Below are 13,511 nucleotides of genomic sequence, written 5' to 3' on the forward strand. Positions count from 1 at the left end.
ATTATTAGTTGAAGATTTTCAGTGTGGTTCTGCCATTTTCAGAGGGAATGACGAGAGAAAAGGAGGAAGATAAGGGTTTATGCGAATGGGAGGAAGAAGGAAATGGTTGCTGACTTTGAGTTCAACGCGTGAGAGAGAAGGAAGGGTTTGGGTATTTTAATCAAAATAAAAGAAAAGGAAAAGAGGGAAGAAATTATATCGAGAATGTTTCATGTCATGTGTATTTAAGATCATTCACGCACTGTTAATTCTCTTAAACTTACTCGTCTTAAAATATTAATTTTCCCGAATGTTACACATATAAGTACTCCTTCAGTTTTCTAATGTTCTTCCCGTTTAGAATATTCTATTTTGGAGAGAGAAATTTGTTTAAGATTTTTTAAGACATATATAAATGATTATATCCATGTGAGATCTCGTCAAATTTGTCTTAATACATAATTTTTTATTATATATTTTTTATAATTTTTTATGATACGTATTTAGATATATTAAGGCTCAAAATTTACTTTGAAAATTGTGCAAAAAGTAAATGAGAAGAACATTTAGAAACGGAGGGAGTACTTGCTTTGGCAAAATTTTGAAAAAGTTATCCCATAAGAATAATCGCGACGTCCGTTTTATGAAAAAATATAGCTATAATGGGTAAAATAAATGTTGAATATCTTTTTCAGTCTATGTGCCGAAAAATAGGAGACTGAGTACTTGTTTTGGCTGGATTTTCCAAAGAGTTACCCCATAAGGTTGATCGCAATGTTCGTTTTTTGAAAAAATATCGTTATGATGGGTAAAACGACGTTAAAGTGCTAAAACACAAGGGTATAATTGTTAATTAGGAAATTCAAAGGTGATCAGTGATGGTCAAGATTATTTAGGCCGGTCAAAGGTCATTTGGGTTGGTTGACGGTCACTTAGCTTGAATGGTATACACTTTCGCTTTTGAGGTTTTGTTTCGCAAAAAAAAAAATAAAAAAATAAAAATAAAACATCGAGGCTGTAATTCGCAAAAGCCTAAAATTTAAAAGTTGTAAATCACAATCAATTCTTTACCACAAAAATACTCTCTCGACTTAAAACTCAAAATATAAAATGGGACAGAGAATTAAATTATGTGGATAGGACAAAATATATAATTTAGAATTATTAAAAGTGGTGAGAACATTAATGATTTTTAAATTAAATGGGGCCGAGAAAATTGGTATTATTGGCAAATGTATAGGGATCGAGGGGTAGACAATTTTTTGTATTTGGTATAAAAGGTTATTTTTTAAAAGAATTAAATAGATATTTCTATCATTATCATCCAATTTATAAAAGGGGATAAAAGGACGAAAAATTTGGTGAGAGGCAAAATTGGTGAGCCAAAAAGAGTATTACCCAACTAGCTTTTTAGTTGGCACAAAACGATGATAATACGAATAATATGTAGTGTAAATTTTCATAAAAATATCACTTTATTCTAATAATAAATTGAAATTTTAATTGAAAAATGGTTTTTTTAACACATATTACATTTCCACTTAATATCATATTTTACATTCTCAAATCTGAAGTTCAAAAGCACGTTTACTTAATCCACCGACACACCATGGGGCACGGATTCATCAATTGACCATTGTATAAATGTACATTCCTGAATCCTGAACACTATTTGACGGGGTTGTCACTGGAAAATGAGATAATCCAATATTGATAAATTTGTTAACGGGTTGGTACACAATAAGACCTGCATAAGAGGAGAGGTGATTGCATATAGGATTAGATTTCATCATAACACCACTCGATATTAATAAGAGTAGTCTATCAAGTATATACATGTTGGTCAACCTCTCTCTAATTCTTCGATGTGGGATTACATGAGGTATTTTCCAACATGTGTGAAAATGCAATCTGAAATAACATCTCTTTATTTTCTCTTGCATTTGGAAATTCGTCGAGTTTTCTCAACAAAAATGATCAGTGTCACGTTCATATTCGCTATTTTAGAAAGCTCGGAATTTGTTTCAAAACACATCCTAGTCCTAATCCGCTCCTCTCCCAAAAACATGCACATCTTTCACTCCATGTTCCTCCACCACAACATTGTAGCTTCTTATCGTAATTCAATTACCTTAAGACATAATGTTTTTCAATTGTTCAAATAAGCTTCCCATCCATCCTTTTGTAGCCTGTCAGCCTTCACAAGCACATCATCTCTGGCATCTTCAAGATACTGGGCCATCCTGCAAAAAGAGAGAGTAAGCACTACTAAAGTAAATAAGATGACAAAGAAATGAAAGGATTTCAGTTTGGTTGTCTGCTTTTTTTAGCCGAGAAAGTCTTGTATAAATTACTCCACACTAATCTAGTGTGGATCAACCTTAAAAGATATTAAAATAGTAAATATTTTTATTTGAAAAGTACAATAAAGTATAATCATGAAGAAATACTCATTATTATTAGGTTGATCCATGCTAAAATAGGGTGAACCAAGTCTATATAAGACTTTTACTTTTTAGACATATAAGCACTCTATCAAGAATGGAAAAGCTGTAAGAACCTAGACTTTAAATCAGAATCAGCGACCCCAAGCATCCTCACTGCCAGGAGCCCAGCATTTGTGGCATTGTTTATTGCAACAGTTGCAACAGGAACCCCTCTAGGCATCTGCATTGATAAGGTAAACAAGTTTTTTTCAACAAAGCTAAAATACTCCTTCCAATCCAATTTAGTTGTCCCATTTGGTTTGGGCACAAATATTAAAAAAATGAGGGGATCACCTAAAATAATAGACCCATGTACAATATTAGGTATTTTAAATATTAAAAAATTGAGAAGCCCACCTAAAATAGTAAAACTCATGCGCAATATCGGGTATTTTTAATATCATAAAAATAAGAGGACTACCTAAAAATGTGAATTATGTCTTAAAATGGAAATGAGACAATAGAGGTGAACTGCCCAAATAAGAAAATAAGACAACTAAAAAGAATTGGAGGGAGTATTAAATTACAAGTAAATGCATAAAAGGGTTTGTTTAGTAAATGGTTTTTTGGCTTTTAGTCGGTCAAACAGCAAAAGAAAGTATTTGGTAAATGCTATTAAGCCAGCTGGAAATTCGGAAGCCAAAACCTACTAGAGATAACTTTGATCATTGACTTTCGGCTATTTACCCACTTTTTTCCTAACCAACAACCAACAACCAACAACAAACAACCAAACAACCAACATCTAACAATTAAATTTACTTTCATCGTCAAAGAGTGCAACTTTTTCCATATTTATAATCCTAATTAAAGTTCTTTTATATGTAAGTTTTCTAAATATAAAAGTTGAAGAGTAAATAATTATATCAATGATTCTTCATATTGTCCCTATATTTTTTTAGCTCTCTCGAAATATCACTTTACAGGACAGGGGAGTACCAAACATCTTTATAACACTGGCTTAAACGGCAAGCAAACCAGCCAATACTTCTAGCTGGTCAAACAGCCCAACAGCTCTAACCAAACCCAAAAGATAGAACAATGTCCCATAAAACCAGAAGATATTTTCTGTATTTTCTGTAAGCAGCACAGATGGGTAATTTTAAACTTTTCAGTTCTAATGATTACTACTCTATCCCAGCCCAATAGCCCCATTAAAATTGTGAGATATTTAGATATAAGGGACAAAATATAGAGAGTAAAAGTGGTGGATCATATGGAAATTGATTGGAAATTTGAGACCGACTAAAATGAAAAATGCGGCAAATTGAGTGGATAGAAGAATGCAAAGTGGCATGCCTGAAAACCAGCATGGAAAGGAAATAAATGAATAGAGAATTTGAAATTTGAAACCTGTAAATAATACCTGGACAATTGATAAGATGGAATCAAGTCCATCTAATGAGGAACCCCGTACTGGGACACCAATCACAGGCACAGGTGTAAGCGCCGCAACCATTCCTAAACATATAAATTTGATAATTTAGATTGTCGACATGTCCTTGAAGTCGAAAGGAAGAATAATTTTTTGGCTTCTAACCGGGCAAATGTGCAGCGCCACCAGCACCAGCAATGATTACTTGGATACCTCTTTCCAAAGCAGACCCAGCATACGAAAACATCATTTCCGGGGTTCTATGTGCAGAAACAACTCTCACCTGCAGTGTTATGTAATGTACTCTATTATGTAATGGCTCATCATAGTTGATGGTATATATAATGCCTAAAAATTAAAGAAAATCCTACCTCATGTTCAACTCCAAACATATTTAAGATTAGCGAAGCATCCTTCATGACGGGAAGATCTGAATCCGATCCCATTATAATTCCAACTTTGGGCGAGACTGCACCTATAAATGACATAGTATGAATCTTCACACTTGACAAAGATGATAGATAAAAAGGTCGTCAAAGAATTCATGCAGTGTAGCATTTAAATTTTTTGTCCCCCAAACCCCAGCCGACAATATCCTAAATTTCTAATCATTTAATCATCGTACTTTCAAATCTCTGACGAAAAATAACAAGTTGACTAACCTTCGGGCTTGTCTTCTTTTAGCGTGCATTTTAGATGTCTATCTACGATGCCCATAGAAGAGCCAACGATAGTGATGTGACCCATCTTGCGTTGTCTTTTCATTTCTGGAATGATAGTTTAGATATTAACAACATTATGAAATATGACATGTGATCAGCCTGTCCATCAAAGAATATTTGCACAGAATCCGAAATGAGTTTCACTCACAAACCTGACTTGTCATACCAATGAACAGATGCTCCTGGCACAGTAAGAGCCCGTCTAATTAGTTCATGAGCGAGAAAGAAACCTGGTTCCCCCTACAAGGATGAATGACAAACGGAGCATATTGTTTCATGAAAAGACATTTGTTGATTATTAGTCAAAAGAAACAAAAGCAAGTTAATTTTCCTTTATCAGAAAATTTCAAAACCCTTGGAACATATATCACATCTTGCAACCTTAAAGAAGTCATTTGTTTCCTAAAGCAATGAGATACATAAGTAGGGAAGAATATAATCACCTCATCTTCACCTAGAATATTATACATGATAGCAGCTGGTGCCTTCATTGATGGATCACCGAGAGGAAGACCAATAACAGCTCTCAAGTGTTGCTCATACTGTGATGTGTAACACGATTCAATAGTATGATGACCACTATTATGAGGTCTAGGAGCTACTTCGTTTAGCAGAATCTGATGTGACAACAGACATAATGAATTTAGGAAACAGCATTTATAAATTTAAAAGAATAGTCTTCTAAAACAGAAATAAGGTCAATGAAAAATATAACCTCTCCAGTTTCTGTCAAAAACAACTCCACTGCAAAGACGCCAGCTCCTTCCAATGAACTCACTGCTTTATGTGCTACTTCAGTGGCCAGTTCTCTTACTTTCCATGGTACCACAGCTGGAGCCTTAACTATGTGACAAATGTTTTCCCTACCATAAAAACAACAGCTACTTAGTATGTGTGCGTATAGATATATAATTCTAAATTCCAATATATGTATATGATAATTCTGCACTTTTATGGGAAAAAGAGAAGGTAACACTACGTTTGGACAAAAAAAATTAGAAAAGACAAGAAAAGAAGGAAAGGGGAAGGGAACAAAAGAGGAGGGAATGATAAGAAAAGCTCCCCTTATTTGTTTGAGAGAGAAAGGACGGGAGGAGAAGAGAAAAACAAATTTCCTTCCAAATCTTTCCGCTTTTAGAGAGATTTGAACTCATCAAAAAAATAGGGGAACTAATCCCTTCATATCCCTTCCTTTCAAATCTCTCCCCTCCAAATTTGTCATCCAAATAAAGGAAATTGTATCCCTCCAAATCTCTCCTTTTTCTTTCCTTCTAATTCTTTCAATCCAAATAGTAAATGAAGTTGTATGCACAAATTACAAACAATGCACTTATATAATGTTAAGCAGTATTCCAACCAACTCAGCAGCGAATACATACTTGTGTATAGTTTCAACAACAGGATAACACAAGATAGAATTTTCTCTTCCTCTGGCAACAATGACAGCTAACTCCTGAACAAAAAAGAAAAAAAAAGCCTCTGAATTATAACATCTTATCCAGCATTAGACATATTAGAATTTAGCACATAAGAAAATGCTAAATACAAGGCAGTTAAAACAGGAATAGACATTGATCAACTTTTTCTTTTTTGGGTAAAACTATATAAAAGTGTTAGACTTCATGAGACATGACATGTAAATTGTAATTCAATTTTGGGTATACCTATATTTTATATATAGGTGATAAATGGAAGCATAAGGTGCTTTTGACGAATTCGGGTTCAAAGAGTGCAGAAAAAAAAATTTAAATCTCATTTTCATACAAATTAATCTCGAACTAATCTGAATACATACTACTATGAGCATGAGTCTCCAAAAAAATGATGGAACTGATCTTTAGAGGTATTAGAACATATCCACACGATGGTGGAAATAATTTTTGTAGTAACTTATCTTTGGATATAAAATTTTTTAATAAATTATGTGTTTTATTTATGTGAAGGTGCAGAAGATGAAAACTTATGTTATTACAAGGGTAAGAATGCTTTATCGTGAAAAAATGCAATAACGGTTTCAATTGTGGTAACCAACATACGGTGATTCAGTAACGGGGTTGATGTGGTTGTCGTGTTGCCAAACCAAAACCATCCCTTGAAGCGAACTAAAACTCAATTTTTTTACGACTATAAAATGCTGGAAATACAAGTTGGATAAATTTGAAAACCTTTAAGACTTGGGCAATATGATACAATGCGGCTTGTTGTTGCACAACGGATTGCAACTTCCGTACACTCAATCCCCAATGCCAACTAAGGGTGTTTAAAACTGGGTACCCGGAAAGCAGGGTACCTGGTTAGCGGGGTACCTATCTGTGTCCGGGCCCAATTTATCCTTATAAACAGATATCGGGTACGCGGATAAATCGAGTCGAGACACCGGGTACCCGGTTTCATTTGTGTCATTTTTTGGCAGAATTTATTGGCCTTTTTAAGACTGAATTTGCTGAATTGGTATAGAATTTTTGACATAATTTATTGGCAATCAATTTTCACATGCAATACAGAACAAGAACAAAACCACCGACAAGGACGGTAATAGGCCAGTAGCAGTGTTGCACACACAAACACAGTCACACACCAAAAAAATTAAAAACCGAAATAAGAATTAAAAAATCCCAAAAAAATCAAGACCCAAAAAAAAAAGGAAGCTAAATCAATTAGAAGTCTAGAAAAGAACAATCAAACTAACAAATTGAAAGAAAAATGAAGCCAAAATAAACAAAATAAAAAAAAAACACATAGATCAAAGAACAAGAACAATAAAAATAACAAAAAGAATGGATGAGATTGAAAATCGAAAAAACAACAAAATTGTTCAAAAAATAAGGTTTGAAAGAGCAATCTAGACCAAACAAGAAAAATATCAAAAAATAAGAAGAAAAACAATGCAATTACTCTTAATTGGAACAAGAACAATCTAAACTAAGAAAAAGAATCAGAAAAAGAAAAAGAAGTATTATATCCAAGAACAACAATTCAGAAGTGAAAGTGAGGAATAAGACTGAGATGAGATTGAAAATTGAAAGAAAGAGAAACGAAATGAAGAAATGAAAAAGTAACGAAGGACAAAGGAGAATGAAAGAAGAAGGAGATGAGATTTTGAAGAACTGAAGAAATGAGAAACGTGCAAGTAAATTTGGTTTGCAAGTGGCAACTTGGCGATTTGGCATATAATACAACTGGGTTAGTAGGGTTATAACCCTAAAAAAATTTGCCTTTATACTAACGGGTCAACAGTTACCCATCTCAAAATAGTTTACGGCTCATGATCCAACCCGGTTAAGGTGGGTCAGTTACCCAACCCGTAACTTATAGTTTTTTTTAAAAAATGACCCATCATTTAAGATGCGGGTTGGCGGGTCGAAGGGTCAGGTTTTTTTAAACAACCCTAACGCCAACTAGGTGGAAGTTGCATGGAAATTGGGGATAAAACTCGCTTTGCAAAAATGTGTTATTGAATTGAATCTAACATTGTGAAATAAGGTTTGGCTTACTTTTGATGTGAGATGAGTTGTTGTACTCAAATCACAAGTTAGTTGATACGAGCTCAATATCCCTTGATATTGAGGCGTAAAACAGATATTATATGCTAGCATTATTAATGTCTGAGTAGAAATCCTTGACTCAAACTAGCAATTTTGTAGATGCACAGGACATTCCTTGACGTATATGTAAATGCTAGCTAAAATATCTTGGCAGGTTCAATGAACAACATTAAATGAACCAAAGAGACTGCCGTTTATTACATAGGCATTTAAAATCAAACCTAGAAAAGCATCCTTGTGAGAATTTAATTCAGGCAGTTCCAGAGTAAGATGTATATACTTTCATGAAATGCCAAACCTAAAAGGTATCCAGAAAATCTCTTGACTAAGAAAAAAACTAATTTAATTGTTCCAGGGATTCAATCTAAGAAGATCTGGACATCGTGTGAAATTAACAAAAAGCCAGTAAAGCTAATAAAAAGAAGGTTGGATGGCAAATAATTTCCAAAAACAACTGTGTTTATTTTGGTATCACCTATTCACTGAGATTGCCATCAGAAAGAGTACTAGCTTTATTTTGGGGATTCTTTCATCCATCAGAAATGGGAAAGCTTTGGATTTGTTGCCCTTCAACAATAAGATGTATCTTCTATCTTACAGGTAGATTAGAGCAAATGGGAAAAACAAAGAATACCACAGTATTCTAGTAGCTCTACAACTATTCTTTTGTAACTTCTTTACAAGAGTTGAAACTAGAAAGTAGAAATACAAACGTTTTGTGCTGCTGAAACATCTCACAGAATAATTTAAATTTCCAGAAAAATTGAACACCTCAATCCTCGGCTTGGAAACAAGGGAAACTGTGGTCATCGATTTCAAATTTGAACTTACAGTTCTGATAGACAATAAGGACTAGGTCTGTCTCAGATGAATGTAGCTGAACATCATATAAAAAGAGGCACAAAACTTTTGTTATCAATTTTATGACCACCAGCGAACGTACAACCTTAAGTTGTTTCCAAAATTGAGCAACTAAAATAGGGCTGATCATATTTTTTGAGTTTTTTTTTCATCTCAACATCACACTCAGTCCAAGTATAATATTAACTATATGATAGAATCTCCGTCTGGAAGAAGAGATTGTATCATTAACGTGGACGATTTCGAAGGTATTACGAGGGGAGCATGTAGTTTCCATTTGTATACTTGTTGGAATCTAACATATCTTAATTCTTAACTAAACCTTTTGCAAGGACCCAATGTGTGCATTCCCTTAAGGGTGTCCTAAAAGGTCCTCCACCTAATTTTAGTACACAAGCATCCACGACATTTACAGCAACACTAACACATTATTCATTTACTTCTATGGAGAGAAGAACACAATTCACAAGAGTTTTGGATTCATTACAAGGTTTAGACAAGTTCAAGCAATAAATATAAATGATAGATAATAATACGCCCACTATACATTGGATGAAAAGGGAGCTTTGAAAATTGAAACAAAATAAAAAAGTAAAATTACATTATTACTATAAATATTTGATACTAACCTTTACAAATGGAGCCCATTTCTCAACATATAAACCTCGCTCATATCCCCCAAGAGCTACAAAATATGGCAAACATGTTAATTATAGAAACGAGTCAAACAGGTAAGTATCAAGAAAGTATCAGAGGGAGACCGAGACAGACGAGAGACAATGCTAATCGACAAATGTCTTCTCCAAGAAACTTGATCATTAAACCTTTGCTTAAGCATGGAGAACTAGCCAAGCAGTTTCTTGTATCCCTTGTATTCCTTGTGTGGTACTCACCATGCTGGTAGAGGAGCTTATAGAAACATGTGTTGTTGTGGGCAAGGGAAGGGGTTTGGGTGGCTGACAGAAAAGAGAGGGATAGGTGGGGGTTTGGGTGGGAAAAGCTTTTTAATTTATTTTTAATAAAATTTAGATTTAGACTTTTTTTACTTTTAACTTATAATTTATTAGTTTGAAATTTTTAACCTTTTCCCATAAGAAAAAAGTGACCTCAAAGTTTGGCCCAATAAATGTAGTTTGTTAAATTGAGCTTGAAAATGTTAATGACCAAAGTTCAACCCGATATACAAAATTTTTCCAAATTGACATAGTAAGCTTTCCAGGAATTACATTTTTCTTTTTTTAAAAAGTTGCCATAAAAGATGGGAACCAATGTGAGCAAACACAATTACACAATTGGAGTCTAATTGGATTCAAGCATCTGATATCTAAAGTACACCTCTTAAGATCTATTCAAGGCTTTATTCCATTACTATGTGAATAACAACAGGAGTAAAACTTAAAAAGAGAAATCAAACAATCAGAATAGTGACACACAGAACATCACTAAACTACCAAACGCATTCTGAATGTTATCGATCAGTGCTTCAACTCTTTAATGACGACTCTTCATAAACAACCATAGAGTCAGGTAGAAATTCAACAGTCCAGAGCTAGATACTGAACATACCAGTGACTGCTGAAGGAATATCTTCGTCAGACTTAGCAACAGCATTGCCACGCCCATCATAGGCAAGCCTTTTGCTTTTGATCATCAATGGATAACCATACAACTCTCCAGCCCTCTTAGCACTTTCAAAATTATGTATCTGAAATGGATATATTTCAACATGATCTGGAAGGAAACAACAAAAGGGGCTTCCAGAAATGTAGAATGACTGATCCATCAAGAAATAATGCATACCTCCCTAAACTCGGGCAAAGGGATCCCACTTTTGGAAAAGTGCAACTTCTGGAGATATTTATCCTGCATTATGCACAATACAGATAAATAGTTACTACCAAAAATCTCACTTCTAATTTAGAACTTAAAAATGAACCAGAAAGTGCCCCTGTGATAGTGCTCTACATCCTTTTATAATCGACATGTCTTCATTCTTCACATAGTCCACAATCACAAACCTTCGCCAACATAGTGGAATACTTTAATCCTTACAACTAAGCATTATGCTTCAAAACAAAGCAGCCGCATCTCACACCTTTGAATCAACATCTATACTTCTCACTGGAGGAAAAGATAATAGCTAGGGACTAGTCTATTTTAATGTAAACTATTTTTAGTAATTACTAAAAAAAATGGAGTATTGGTGCCAACAAAAGAAACCGACATAAATATTAATGAAAGTTAACCATCAATAATCTAGCAAACATTGCCAATTACCAACTCAACAGCTCACAGATCTGAACTGGTTATTAGTAACTGAAGTCATATTAAACTAGCTGGAAGACAACAAGGATCATTTTATTACTTAACACCTTCAGAAATGACAATAAAGCAGTAAGAGATAAAAATAATTAATTGAGTTTATTTTTGATTGACTAATTGCTATAAAACTAAGTTAATTATCATCTGAATTGACAGATTCTAATTTGTTTTGATGTTCTTTAAGATGTATATGGTTTTCTGTAATGATGAGCTTGAAATCTATTGAGCTAGCAGCTTGTTAATCACTATTGGAACCCTAAAGATCATGCAATAGAAGCATGATGGCCTAGTATAGAATCAACAAACTCTAGGTATAGCGAACGCCACTAATCTGAAAATCCAGGAGACCGATTCAAATATGACTAAGGTTTGACAGATTCATTAAGGAATAACAATAGCTATTTGACATCATTTTAAAAAATAAAAACAAAAAACTTCCATAGACTGATGTGAATTCTAATGCCTTAAGTTGATCTCAGTTCCCATAGCTATCATTTGTTTTTCTTTATTGTTATTCTTACCATTGTTTTCATTAAATCTAATTACTGTCTGTCTTTGCTAACCCCTAATGATTATTCAGTGTAGCTCTCATAAAACCCAGAATTTGTAGTTCCAGTCGAAAAAAATCGAATAAACAAATGCCAATTTGAACTTCAATAATCCAAAATCTAATTAACACAATAGAATAAGCTTATGCTAAACAAAAAATACAATACCTGAATTATCCTAATAGTAGAAGCATTGGGTTGGCATTCAACTCCTTGCCGTTCAAGCTTATCAAGTGTAGCAACATCAACATGCTCAATCTCCACAGTCAAAACATCACATCTAACCAATAAAAAGACATATAGGCCATTAAAGATGGAAAGTAAACTGCATAAAGAGGGGGAGTGCGATAAGAACACTAAAAGATAAAACCAACCTCTTTGCAAATTCCTCAACAGTGGCACTATCATCAAAACTCCCAACCATATGATAATGTGATAAAGAACTAGCAGGGCAGTTCTCCGAAGGATCTAAAATAGCAACTTTAATTGCCATTTCTGATGCAGCTTGACATAACATACGGCCAAGCTGCCCACCTCCCAAAACACCAACAATCTTTTCAGATACACCATGAACATGAACAGGTAATTTCTCTTCCTCATTCCTGGAGAAACAAAACAAAGTGACAAGAAACCCTATTCTTTGGTGAGAAACTATTGAAATAATTAACCTAACCAAACAAAATAAATCCAAGAATCCCCCTAAAAATCATAAGAACGATTTTAACCTGGTGAATGATGCATGATAAAAAAAAATAGCAGATAAGAATGCAGCAATAAAAATTAACGAAAAACCAATATAAATTTGTCCCAAATGAAAAGTTAAATAGAAAATGGAAGAAAAAAAAAGAAAAAACCATAAAATCAATAAGAATAAGGATTAATAATTAAAAAAAATGAAAAAAAAAATTACTTGATGGATGAATTATGAAGTGGAGTCGAAGCTTTATAAGAGTAATAGTGACGTCTTCTACTGTTCTGAAACTTGAAAGAAATAGAAGACGAATAAAAAAAATTGTTGGACTCCCCTAAAGAAGAAAAGAAGGTTCCAAAGGAGAATGAAGGAACATTCTTGTTGATGGTTGAAGGTAGTGAGCAGAGAATAACGGATTGCTGCTGAAGCATTGAAAAGACAATACACTGAAATCAGAAATCGAATAAATTTTGCGCCTCACTTTATAATTGGGTGGCCAGTATAAGAATGGCTCACAAAGATGGGACTAGCAAAAGGGATGAAGACTAGATGGTTGTGAAGGACCCACGCGGCTGGGCCGTGGCTGTTGGTGGCGGCAGCCTTCACGGCAGAAGGGGGAGGAGCAGCTGCACAGAGGGTGGTGGCCTAGCTGCTGGCCGCTGCTGTTTGGAAGGGAAAACGCAGCCCTTGCTGCTGCTTGCGAGGAGAGGCGAGGGCGGCTGCTTGCTGGTGGTCACGTAGGCGGCAGCTGCTTGCTGGTGGGGAAGGAGAAGGAGGCAGCTGCTTGGGGAAGGAGAGAGGCGCAGCTGGCTGGGGAAGGAGAGGCGCAGAGGAGAAGGGAGAAAGAAAGAGAGTGACGGCTCTTGCTTGAGCATTTAGGGTTTTCACGGGTTTTATACTCGTTATTGCTATTATTATTATTATTATTATTATTATTATTATTATTATTATGTTTATTTATTTATTTATGTATTTTTATCTC

The 13,511-nt window shown here is 34.4% G+C and overlaps 1 protein-coding gene across 2 annotated transcripts; it reads right to left on the reverse strand.

Moving 5' to 3' along the window:
- Positions 1 to 1,378: 1,378 nt before the first annotated feature.
- LOC130814669 (phosphoribosylaminoimidazole carboxylase, chloroplastic-like) lies at positions 1,379 to 13,404 on the reverse strand. 2 transcript variants are annotated; one of them, XM_057680808.1, is made up of 17 exons: positions 12,749 to 13,404; positions 12,213 to 12,440; positions 12,007 to 12,118; positions 10,769 to 10,831; positions 10,535 to 10,673; positions 9,598 to 9,653; positions 5,942 to 6,015; positions 5,278 to 5,425; positions 5,006 to 5,179; positions 4,715 to 4,802; positions 4,503 to 4,607; positions 4,212 to 4,315; positions 4,006 to 4,123; positions 3,832 to 3,926; positions 2,540 to 2,646; positions 2,111 to 2,222; positions 1,379 to 1,726 (listed from the first exon to the last, which is right to left on the reverse strand). In XM_057680808.1, exons 1-16 carry the CDS (start codon positions 12,958 to 12,960, stop codon positions 2,129 to 2,131), a joined length of 1,917 nt encoding a protein of 638 aa, XP_057536791.1. In that variant the 5' UTR covers positions 12,961 to 13,404; the 3' UTR covers positions 1,379 to 1,726; positions 2,111 to 2,128. The 2 variants fall into 2 exon arrangements, with proteins under 2 accessions (XP_057536791.1, XP_057536792.1); XM_057680809.1 differs by having other exon boundaries at positions 1,399 to 1,726; positions 4,212 to 4,309.
- Between the last annotated feature and the right edge of the window lie 107 nt (positions 13,405 to 13,511).

This window comes from Amaranthus tricolor, chromosome 6 (genome assembly GCF_026212465.1).
Source record: "Amaranthus tricolor cultivar Red isolate AtriRed21 chromosome 6, ASM2621246v1, whole genome shotgun sequence".
NCBI classification, from domain to species: Eukaryota; Viridiplantae; Streptophyta; class Magnoliopsida; order Caryophyllales; family Amaranthaceae; genus Amaranthus; species Amaranthus tricolor.